Source organism: Ursus arctos, unplaced genomic scaffold (genome assembly GCF_023065955.2).
Source record: "Ursus arctos isolate Adak ecotype North America unplaced genomic scaffold, UrsArc2.0 scaffold_30, whole genome shotgun sequence".
Taxonomy (NCBI): Eukaryota; Metazoa; Chordata; class Mammalia; order Carnivora; family Ursidae; genus Ursus; species Ursus arctos.
This window is the reverse complement of record NW_026622986.1, coordinates 12,725,010-12,737,125: the sequence shown is the minus strand read 5'-3', so window position 1 is coordinate 12,737,125 and position 12,116 is coordinate 12,725,010. Positions and strand designations below refer to the sequence as shown.

The 12,116-nt window shown below is 47.6% G+C and overlaps 2 protein-coding genes across 4 annotated transcripts in view; one reads left to right on the top strand and one right to left on the bottom strand.

Moving 5' to 3' along the window:
* The window catches only part of APBB1IP (amyloid beta precursor protein binding family B member 1 interacting protein), a 127,026-nt gene extending 120,962 nt beyond the window's left edge, over positions 1-6,064 (bottom strand). Inside the window, exons 1-2 of one of the 3 annotated variants that reach the window (XM_026490296.4) lie at positions 5,956-6,064; positions 5,020-5,343 (exon numbers count right to left, since the gene is read on the bottom strand). The gene's annotated coding sequence lies outside the window, so the exon portion shown is untranslated. Of the gene's footprint in view, positions 1-5,019; positions 5,735-5,955 lie in introns of those variants that run through there. The other 2 variants (XM_026490295.4, XM_057304714.1) reach the window with 2 other exon arrangements.
* Positions 6,065-9,539: 3,475 nt separating this feature from the next.
* LOC125282790 (ankyrin repeat domain-containing protein 26-like) overlaps positions 9,540-12,116 on the top strand; it is a 47,028-nt gene continuing 44,451 nt past the window's right edge. The window contains exons 1-2 of the mRNA XM_057304645.1: positions 9,540-9,551; positions 9,629-9,859. Coding sequence (XP_057160628.1) covers positions 9,540-9,551; positions 9,629-9,859 — 243 coding nt within the window. The remainder of the gene's footprint in view (positions 9,552-9,628; positions 9,860-12,116) is intronic.

Here is a 12,116-nt window from a genome sequence, read left to right as displayed (position 1 = left end):
GGCACTGGCTGTTCCCACTGCTGAGAACACAGTTCCCTCAGAGAGCCTCTTAGTTAACTCCTTCAAAACTCTGTTCAAATCATATCTACCCAGTGAGGCCAAGCCTGACCACTTTATTAAATACAACTTTACTTTGCTCAACTTTGTCTTTTTTTTTTTTTTTTTTTTTTTTTTAAGATTTTTATTTATTTATTTGACAGAGAGACAGCCAGCGAGAGAGGGAACACAAGCAGGGGGAGCGGGAGAGGAAGAAGCAGGCTCCCAGCCGAGGAGCCCGATGTGGGACTCGATCCCAGAACACCGGGATCACGCCCTGAGCCGGAGGCAGACGCTTAACGACTGCACTACCCAGGCGCCCCAACTTTGTCTTTTTTTTAGACACCTTTCACTTATTTTATTTATTATGTTTACTAACTATTGTCTGTATCTCCCCATTAAAATATAAACTCTATAAATGCAGAGATCTTTGTCTCTCTTGTTCACCAACATGTCTTAAGCACCTGGAATAGTGCTTGGCAAATATTTTTGAATGACTGAATTGTATTTAAAGTAGAAATCTAGGGGCGCCTGGGTGGCTCAGTCATTAAGCGTCTGCCTTCGGCTCAGGGCGTGATCCCAGAGTCCTGGGATTGAGCCCCACATCAGGCTCCTCTGCTGGGAGCCTGCTTCTTCCTCTCCCACTCCCCTGCCTGTCTCTCTCTCACTGGCTGTCTCTCTCTCTGTCAAATAAATAAATAAAACCTTTAAAAAAATAAAGTAGAAATCTAAGTAATATGAAAAAATGAGCAGTTCCTAATTTATATATTCTTTATTGCCCTTAAAAGTTATAGTTATCCTTTGGTGAATCTTGGTCACTTCAGTAATGACTAAGATACCCCTAACTATTTCCATGGTACTTATTTTAATCATTATAACTCACTTTGCTTTTATGATACTTAAAATAAGTTGTCTTCACTTAACAGGGCACTCTATTTATAATCGTGCCTACAGTTGGTGGAGATTCTAATCTCAGTTTCCCAAGTGTCAGTGTGCTCTTAATTTCCAGTTTGACATGTTTGCAAAGCCACGTACCTGCCTTCTAAATGCTTTTCTAAAAAAAAAAAAAATCAGCACATTCCCAATACTGATTATGTCTGTTGAGAAAAAAGGGGAATGCTACTGGGAGGAAGTTGGAAGATATATTAGTTATATTCTACTTCTTCAGCTGGGTGAAAACCAAATGGTTTTATTATTATTTGTTATAATTTACATATACATTATACACCATATTTTGTATGTATGAAACATTTCATAATAAAAAAGGAAGAACAAAATTAAATCCAGTCTAGCATACTACCACTCTTTATTTTCCCTCCAGGTTGATGTGATATAGCTTTCTAGACATAAATCTTCTAGCCAGTTTGTGGAAACATAATTGACGTTGGTTTAGCATTTATACCCTCTCCCAGCCCACAACCATCTCACTGATGATTCTGTAATATAAGATCAAATCAGAAAGATCCCCAGCAGAAACAACAAAAAAATTATACTCCTAGATTTATTGATTCAATCAACCTAGCAAGCTATCAAGAGGGATAAGAATAAAGATAAAAATGAAAACATGTGATGGCTGCCAAAACAGATTACTTTTTCAAAAGACATATATAAAGACAATAACTTCACAATTGATTATAATATCTTGTCTTCTCACTATAGCAAGACAAGTTCTTGGTTACCTTCCTTTCATCCTCCCTTCCCTGACCCCACTGTGGTATAGGGATCTGTTATCTGCTTCCACAGCACACAATTCTGGTCACATGTAGAACTGTAACTGCCCATTTATGTCCCCCCGTCCAACTAGACTACAAGTTCACTGAGGAAAGGTCCCATGTTTTTTCACCCTTTGAGCCCTGTCCCTGGGACAGCTCCTGGGGTTTTGGTATGAGACTAGCTCAGTTCAAAGGTCAGGTCCTCTTCTTACTCTCTGTGTAACCTTCTTAACCTCTCTGTGCTTTCATTTCCTCGATGATAACAAAAATGGCATAAGCCCAGGATGTGAGGATTAATGTAATGATACATCTAAATTAATTAGCACAGAGTCTGGTTCACAATCTAAGCTAAATAAATAGAAAAATTATTTACGATCACCATTTGGCGATAAAGAGGAAACTGAGTTGACAGAGAAGAGAGAAAAGAATGCTTACAATATGATTCTTAATGATTCGAGTGCATCGTCAATCTTCAGGAAATGTTTGGAAACTGCGTCATGAATTCAGGGTTCAGAGTTCATGCTGAGAAGGTGTGGTTCCTTGGAGTGGTGTTACATCTCTGCCTGCTCACGCCTCAGGGTTGCTACCAACAGGGCTGCCTGGGTCAGGGGCTTGCGACATTTTGATAGCACAACTCAGAAGTGGAACTGATATATCTGGACACTTAGCAAACACTTTTTGAGTCCCAACTGTGGTACCAGGAATTTGGCTGGATAATGGGGATGTGGCAGTGGCAGGTCATAACCTCTAGACCCTAGGAGCTGTCCACAGGCCTTGCCTTGTCATGCTGCACGTACAATCTAGCCCCTTAAACTGAGTGTAGCTCATTCAATGCCATTCCGTAGTGCTGCTGTTGTCTCTTCTCAAGAGACATCTGTTAACTTTTCCAAATGTATTGCAGTTTCCCCTACAAATCATGTTTCTCATGGCAACTATAACTGTAATACAAATACACATGACTATACAACCAGTGTACCAATCTAATACTTCGAATCCTGGCATTTATTATGTACTTGAATTTACAACGATTGCTTAAACTTTAAGCTACTTGCCACACGGGATGACAGAACTGACATAAAATATAGACATATTTACATACTAAAATATTAATTATGTTAATAAGAATTGTTCTATTTTGAGGTGAGAATTACTAAGATCATTCTATTGCCTACAAAATAAACTCATGAGGTCTTTAAAATGGAAAATATTTTTGTGTGGTAAACTATGAAATGCCAACTTAATTTATTATAACATTTGTGGACTTACTAAAAGATTTTGGATATAAAGATAATTTAAAAAGATCAAAGAGGATTTAGAAGTAAATGAAAATAATAATGCTTTTGAAAGTATGATTTGAAGAAATTCAGAGTGGCATAACAAACAGACATTTATGGCAATAAATTTTATAAATAGTTCATTCTAATAATAATATGAAAATATCTAGAACTTTTTTATTATAAGTAAATAAAGTTTTAAAAAAAGTAGGTGATTGGTATACATTCCTAGGATATAAAAATATGAAACAATTTATGAACCCTATTTAACCTAGTAAGTACTGTGTTTAAGATTTAAAGTAACTAAATCATTAAGTAATCCATATTATAAAGTTGTATTTCTTGAGAAACAATAATTGAAGAATTTTGAAATTTACTATCAACCTGCCCAAGCTTGGGCACATCGATTCCCCATCTCAGTTTCTCAACAGAACGGAAATCTGCCATCTTACATATAAATCAAAAACTGACTATTTTTAGAGGAACTTCTTAGAAACAAAAGGCCTCAAAAGTGTTGATATTTCAGACTCTAAGTAAATCTGTTATCATTATGATTTTCTCCCTTCTTTTCTGTGGCATCAGCAATTCTAACTTTCCCAGCATTTCAGACAGGACAAATTCAAAGAATTAGAGTAGTTCCCTAATTGCTATTATAATGACAGACATACTCTAGTCCAACAATCTCACTTTACAAATAAGTTATCTCGGGCCCAGGGAGGTTAAAGCAACTTAATCAAAGTCACCCTTGTCTAGTTAAAGGCATCTATGGAGCTATAATCCAAATATCCCAAGTACCCAGAAAAGACACAAATATTAATATCAGTGTGAAAATTATTAAGTATTAATAGCCTGAAGATGACATTATATTTTTTAGACCTTTCACAACATATTCAACAGGCAGGAAATACCACCCGGAAGACATTATAGATTTCTTAGTAGATTTTCTGTGAATTTTGCTTGCCAGTCTTAACTGTAAGACTATTTCAGTGAGGCCAGAGGGAAAACTGCCAGTGGACAAAAGCTCTCTTTTCTGAAATTTCTGGGATTTCTAGAATTTAGAATTAGTAGTAGGTATTAAGTACCCTTGCCTTTATTTAAACCACATTTTGCCGCCAGAAATAATATCCTGGGGAGTAATAAACTCATGTACCTTTTCCCCATGTTTCTTTCTTCAGTTACTCCTTTTCTCTTTCTCTAATAACCACATTAAACGTTCTTTTTGAACCACTTTACTCTGCGTGGCGCTAGAAAACTACACATTTGGTGTTCCACAGTGGTATAAATAAGAAATACCTTCCCAGAAGGAAAATCAGAGGTGCAGGGGGCAAAGTCTTCAGGGGGGACTCCTGGATAGGACATCCTACTCCTTTCCTTCATATGCTATAAAATGGCACTCTGGACACCCACTCCAAGCCAAATTATGAGACTAACTCCTGGTGTCCAAATCATTCCTCTATCTTATTTTAAAATGGAAAGGCCAATCACTGGTAAAGATGTTTTTAAAAAGAAGAAACAGTTGTCCAAAAGTTTTAAAGTCAGGAGACACTCGAAGACATGTCAGACTGCGATCGTCACTCTCAAATTCTCACACGACTAGCACTGAATCTACAATGCCTCAAATGCCCCCAGGAATTCCTTCCGAGGGGTCAGGTTGGGGCTCCTGGGCTGCCGGACAGGTGAGGATGCAGACGGGTTTCCCATCTGTCCCTGAAGCAATTTTCTGGGCAGGAAATCGGTCAAATGTGATGAAAGAGAATGCGGGGAAGACGAGCCCGCGCCCCAAACCCCCGCGTAGCTGGGTCAAGGACCGAGGTTAGCAGAGGGGATGCCGGGAACGCGCTTCCCGCGAGGGCCAAGCGGGGGGCTCGAGTTCTCCGGGCCAAGGCCGGGAGCGGGGTCGGAGCTGGGACCAGACCCATTGGATACAGGGTCCCGCGGCAGCCCCGAGGGTCCCCGCTGCAGCTCGCAGGGCGCTCGGACCGGCCGACGCCGCTTACCTTGACGGTTCCGCGGGGACTCGGCCGGGACTCTGCGCGGGCTGGCGCGGGCCGGCGGCGGCGCAGCGGCGGGGAAGGCGAAGCGGCACACTGGGCTCCACCCGGGCTCAGGTCGGCCAACTCGGGGAGGAAGTGGTGTCAGCCCTGCCCTTCCCACGCAGCGCGCAGACGTGTGCGGCTGGCCCTGCCGCTTAGCATCGAGGTGCAACGGGGACGCCTGGCTGGAGGCACCCCCGCAGGAGGACGTGTGGATGAAGACTCCTAACACTCGGGGGCCGCTTTTTCCAACTCATCGGGTCTGTGCCTCATTTCCTCTATTTCCCCCTTGAAGGAGAAAAAAAGTTTGTTTTTTAAGTTCTGGGAAAAGTTGGGCCTTCCTTTCTCACCCCTCCCCTACGCGCGCACCCTTCTCTGAGGAGAATTCCCTCGCTAAATGATCCTTCTTTGTCGCTCGATCTGTTAGTGGCTAAGGGGTGTGGGGCCAGATGACAGCTCCACAGAAGCCCGAGACCCTGATCTCTTTTGCAATGGTCTTCCGAAGTGTTTACTTCAGCCCCTCGGCGCTTCCTCTTTCGGGCCAGTTGAGCAAGGCCGGATCTTCCCGCCGCGCGCAGCCCACCCTTGGGGGATTTGAAGCGGGAGTGCGGAGCAGAGCGACCCCGCGCCTGCGCACCTGCCCGTCCGTCCGCAGGGACGCACTCTGGGGGTGCAGATCTCTGCCGGAGCCCGGGTGGGGTCGGGGGTCGGGTGGGGAAGGGCGCGCTCGGCTCCTCCCATTTCTCAACTGTCGGATTGGCACCCCCCCCCCCAAAGCTTAACGACACTGAGTTGGCGGGCAAGGCTGTGAAGAAACACGCACTCTCACACATTGCTAGTGGAAATCCAAAATCGTATGAACTCCGTGGAGGCGAATTCAGCAAAAGCTCTTTAACTTACCTATGCAGTTACCGTTTGATCCAGAAATCCCACATCTAGGAGTATATTGGGACGATAAAGTGATGACAATAAGTTTTGCATATGCCCACGCCCAGTCTTGGCCACAGGATTTGTAATAGCAAAGGACTGACTGGAAGTAACCCAGATTCATTGGACGTAGAGCCTACTGAGAGTGGGGAGATCTGAAAATACAGAAGTTAGAAACAGGATTTGTAAATGTGGTTGAATTAACTCCTCTTCCCCTATACAGTTGTGTCTTCAAGGGCTTTTATGTGGGGAAGGTGGTGGAGAAGACATAACGATATACATTAGACGTGTAAATAATTAGGTAAATTAAGATAGTTCAGTCATTTGATAAAAAAAACTTCTAAGCACCTACTCATCTAAAAACAATGAAAATAGTTGTGAAGAAAATAATTCCTGCTCTAGTGGATGGTACTTTCTAGGTGGGAGAGAACAAATTAATATTTAACATGTTAAGCAATGTATTTTGAAGGGAATTAACAGGTGAGAGTGATGGTAGTGGGGATAGAGCCGTTATATTAATTAGGATCATCAAGGAATATCATTCCGATATGTGTCACTTGAGCCAGACCTAAATTGCATGAGAAATTAATTCATGTGGATTTTTGGATGAGAATGTTCAAAGGCTCTGGTTTAGGAGGGCACTTGAGATGCTGGAAGAACAGCAAGGAAGCTAGTATGGATGGAGCAGAGTGAGAGGGAGACAAGTGGTATATGAGACCAAAGACAAAATTGTGGCCAGATCATGTGTGTCCTTTCTGGCTATGGTAGAGACTTCACTGTGAGAAAGGAAGCCGTTGGAAGGTTCTGAACAGTCATAGTACTATAGAGAAAATCAGATCAATAAATGGAGTGACTTACCTAGGAGAGGAAGAGTGGGCAGGCAATACCTCTTCACAAAGTAATGAAAATGATTTGGAAAAACATTCCAAGAGAAGGAAGAGCAAGAAAAGGTCTTGAGATAGGAACATAGAAGGTTAGAAAGAAGGCCAGCGTGACTGGTGTATAACAAGAGTAGGGCAGTGGTAGAGGATGGGGACAGAGAGGTAGACAGGGACCAGATCAGGCAGGGCCTTGGAGTAAGCCTTGAGGACTTTGAGTTTTATTCTGATTGCAATGGGGAGCCGTTGGAAAGATTTTAGAAAGCATATGATTTGACTTCTGCTGTATGCAATCATGCTGATTGGTGATTGGAAATGGATCCAATGGGACAAGACAAAGGGCAGTGAGAGATCACTGAGTAGGCTGTGGCAATAGCCCAGGTGAAAAATGATGGTGGCTTTGGTTAGTATTCTAACAGTGGGGATGATGGGAAGAGTTTGGATTCAAGACACAGTTTCAAAGCAGAACCAAATTTTGCCGATGGGCTGCTGCAGGAGTGGGGGAGTGGCGAAGTAGCAGAAGGGATTAGGAATTGAATGTGAACCAGTGTGACTAGAGTCCTGGGAGTTCTGGTGTGAGGCAAGGCAAGACAGAGAAAGGTCAGCAGGGACAAACCATGTAGGACCATGCAAACCATGTCGAAGATTTTTTTCTCATCCTAAAAGCAATGAGATTGTGTTAAAGAATATGTTAAGCTGGCAGGATTTGTGTTTTAGGAAAGTCACTCTGGCTATAGTTTGGGGGAATTGATCAGATGAGGAGAAGAATGGGTGCAGGAAGATTTCTGAACTAGGCTGGGTGAGAGGTTATAATGGTTTTGACTAGATTGGTGGCAGTGGAAATGGAAAGAAATGGATGGACCTGAGAGACATTTACAAGGTAGTTAATAGGAAGCTGTGATGACTGGATGTGGACAGAGTGAGGAAGAGGGAGGAGCCAAAGATGCCCACTAAGATTCAGGCTTAGATAATGATGGTTGTCACTGCCATTCAATGAGATAAGGAGAACTGGGGAAGGTTGTGGTAGCCTGAGGATGGGCTGTGTGGGGAAACCCCAGGACACCGTGGTCCTCAGCTGGGACCCTGTGAGGAGGAGGTGGTGGGTGGCCAGGGAGGAAGAAGGGCGGGCAGGTGCCCAGGTCCTATAGGCGCTTGGCTCCCCAGCCCCTACTCCGCAGCGCCTCCCACCCCGCGTTTCCTGCCGGTTGTCCTGCGGATGGGGGCACACAGCAAGTCCCTCAGAAACCCCAACTAGCAGGACCCTCCCGCCAGCCCCTTCACGAGGGGGTGGCGCACGGGGTCGAAAGTCGCACGGTGCGGGTCGCAGGGTCCGGCCTGGGGATGCAAGGCCGGGCGTGAGACCGGGGGCCGCCAGGCTGGTCGCGGGGCCAGGAGCCAGGTGCGGGGTCTGGGGCAGGGCAGGGGGTCTGGGGCCGGGCAGGGGGTCTGGCGCCCGTCGGAGCCTAGATCTGACAGTAGGGAGCAAGGAGCCAACTGCGGCCTCCAGCAGAAACAACAGCTAAATCGTGGAAGGAGCCGAGATGCCCTTCAACAGATGACTGGATTAAGAAGTTGTGGTCCATATATACAATGGAATATTACTCAGCTATCAGAAAGAACGAGTTCTCAACATTTGCTACAACATGGAGGGCACTGGAGGAGATAATGCTAAGTGAAATAAGTCAAGCAGAGAAAGACAACTATCATATGATTTCTCTCATCTATGGAACATAAGAACTAGAATGATCAGTAGGGGAAGAAAGGGATAAAGAAAGGGGGTAATCAGAAGGGGGAATGAAACATGAGAGACTATGGACTATGAGAAACAAACTGAGGGCTACAGAGGGGAGGGGGGTGGGAGAATGGGATAGGCCGGTGATGGGTAGTAAGGAGGGCACATATTGCATGGTGCACTGGGTGTTATACACAACTAATGAATCATCGAGCCTTACATCGAAAACCGGGGATGTACTGTATGGTGACTAACATGATATAATAAAAAATCATTATAAAAAAAAAAAAAAGAAAAAAGAAAAAAAAAGAAAAAAAAAAGAAAAAAAAAAAAGCTTCCCGGAAACTGATGTGGGGCGGGGCAGCCGCGCCGGCACCGCCTCCAGCCACGCCCCCGGCCAGGCCCTTCCCTGGCCACGCCCCGGCCACGCCCCTCCCCCTGCGCTCCCTCAGCTCTTCAATGCGCCGGCGCACTCTCCCTCCTCCCATTGGGCACGGCGTGGCGGCTCGCGCCCTGCATTGGCGGGTCGGCGGCGGGCGGGGGTGTGTCCGCGCCCCGCCTCCGGCTCAGCTCAAGGTGGTGCGCCCCGGCTGCGGCAGAGTGTGGCAGGTCCGGCGGGCGGGAGGAGGCGGCGGTAGAGTGTGGCAGGTCCGGCGGGCGGGAGGAGGCGGCGGTAGAGTGTGGCAGGTCCGGCGGGCGGGAGGAGGCGGCGGTAGAGTGTGGCAGGTCCGGCGGGCGGGAGGAGGCGGCGGCGGCGCGTGGCAGGTCCGGCGGGCGCGAGGAGGCGGCGGCGGCGCGTGGCAGGTCCGGCGGGCGGGAGGAGGCGGCGGCGGCGCGTGGCAGGTCCGGCGGGCGCGAGGAGGCGGCGGCGGCGCGTGGCAGGTCCGGCGGGCGCGAGGAGGCGGCGGCGGCGCGTGGCAGGCCTGGCGGTCGCGCGGCGGCGGTGCATGGCAGGTCCGGTGGGCACGTGGCGGCGGCGCGTGACAGGTCCGGGGGGCGCGTGGCAGGTCCGGTGGGCGCGTGGCAGGTCCGGTAGGCGCGTGGCTGGTCCGTTGGGCGCAAGGCGTCGGCGGCAGAGGCGGTGGCAGCGGTGGCCGCGGCGGTCGCGGCGGCCGGAGCCCGGCCCAGCCTCGTCCTGCCTGGCCCCGACCCCGGCCCCTGCTCCGGCCGGGCGCCTGCCGAGGGAGCGGCGCCACCGGCCGAGCGCAAGCCGGCCATGACCGACTTCAAATTGGGCATCGTGCCGCTCGGCCTGGTGGCCGGGAAGGTGAGAGGCGCGGGAGTGGGGGCGTGGGGCCGCGGGCCGGGGCGCTGGGCCGGGGCTGGGGCCGCAGCCTCGGGGTCGGGGGGATGCGAGGCCGGGCGGGCGGGCTGGCTGGCGGCGGGTCCCCGCGGGCCAGAAGGGGGCTGGCGGCCGCGGGCAGCGCAGGCCCTTCGGAGGCGGCCCGCTTGCTCGTTGGCAGGACAGTCTGCGTGTGCCTCTGTGCCTGGTAGTCCTAGTGGAACTTTGCGCAGGGTTCACGCTGCCAGCGGTGGCCGTGTCTGGACGAGCCTCAGTGGGCCTCCCAGAGCAGGGCCTCCCTCTGCTTCTCTACCTTACCTGGCCCCGCCCTCGGCGTGTTGGAGACTGGGGCTTCCTGGCACCTGTAGGCATTGAGGCTTGGCTGTTTACAGGAGCCGGCCGGCCATGCAGCTGCACCAGCCAGGGACCTTACCCTGGATGGGAATCCTGTTCCCATCCCCAGTGCCGGAAGTTTCTGGTGGGAGAGAGGAGCAGAGGTAGTCAGATGAAGGTAAAATCAACTTAGATCTTAGAAAAAGGCTTTCCAAGCAAGAATGAGACTAGTCCGGGGGGTGCCTGGGTAGCGCAGTCGTTAAAGCGTCTGCCTTCGGCTCAGGGCGCGATCCCGGAGTACCTGGATCGAGTCCCACATCGGGCTCCTCCGCTATGAGCCTGCTTCTTCCTCTCCCAGTCCCCCTGCTGTGTTCCCTCTCTCGCTGCCTGTCTCTCTGTCACATAAATAAATAAAATCTTAAAAAAAAAAGAAAAAAAAAGAATGAGACTAGTCCGTTTGGGGGACTGTTTCCTGCCTTTCCTGCAAGAGGAATGTGGCTTTTTAGCTAGGGAAGGGTGGGCTCACCCGTCAGCTCTGAGACCCCTTCTAACTCAGTGACTAGTTATAGTAATGTCATCCCTTAAAACTCTTTTTTTTTATAATGATTTTTTATTATATTATGTTAGTCACCATACAGTACATCCCCGGTTTTCGATGTAAGGTTCGATGATTCATTAGTTGTGTATAACACCCAGTGCACCATGCAATATGTGCCCTCCTTACTACCCATCACCGGCCTATCCCATTCCCCCACCCCCTCCCCTCTGTAGCCCTCAGTTTGTTTCTCATAGTCCATAGTCTCTCATGTTTCATTCCCCCTTCTGATTACCCCCCCCTTTCTTTATCCCTTTCTTCCCCTACTGATCATCCTAGTTCTTATGTTCCATAGATGAGAGAAATCATATGATAGTTGTCTTTCTCTGCTTGACTTATTTCACTTAGCATTATCTCCTCCAGGGCCGTCCATGTTGCAGCAAATGTTGAGAACTCGTTCTTTCTGATTGCTGAGTAATATTCCATTGTATATATGGACCACAACTTCTTAATCCAGTCATCTGTTGAAGGGCATCTCGGCTCCTTCCACGATTTAGCTATTGTGGACATTGCTGCTATGAACATTGGGGTGCATATGGCCCTTCTCTTCACTACGTCTGTATCTTTGGGGTAAACACCCAGTAGTGCAATGGCTGGATCATAGGGTAGCTCAATTTTTAACTTTTTAAGGGACCTCCACACTGTTTTCCAGAGTGGCTGTACCAACTTGCATTCCCACCAACAATGTAGGAGGGATCCCCTTTCTCCACATCCTCTCCAACAATTGTTGTTTCTTGCCTTGTCTATTTTTGCCATTCTAACTGGCGTAAGGTGGTATCTCAGTGTGGTTTTGATTTGAATTTCCTTGATGGCTAATGATTTTGAACATTTTTTCATGTGTCTGTTAGCCATTTGTATGTCTTCATTGGAAAAGTGTCTGTTCATATCTTCTGCCCATTTTTTGATTTGTTTATTTGTTTCTCGTGTATTGAGTTTGAGAAGTTCTTTGTAGATCTTGGATACCAGTCCTTTATCTGTAGTGTCATTTGCAAATATCTTCTCCCATTCCGTGGGCTGCCTCTTAGTTTTTCTGACTGTTTCCTTGGCTGTGCAGAAACTTTTAATCTTGATGAAGTCCCATAAATTCATTTTATCTTTTGTTTCTCTTGCCTTTGGGGATGTATCATGAAAAAGGTTGCTTTGGCCGATGTCGTAGAGGTTGCTGCCTATGTTCTCCTCTAGAATTTTGATGGATTCTTGTCTCACATCGAGGTCTTTCATCCATTTAGAGTTTATTTTTGTGTATGGTGTGAGATAGTGGTCAAGTTTCATTCTTTTGCATGTAGCTGTCCAATTTTCTCAGCACCATTTATT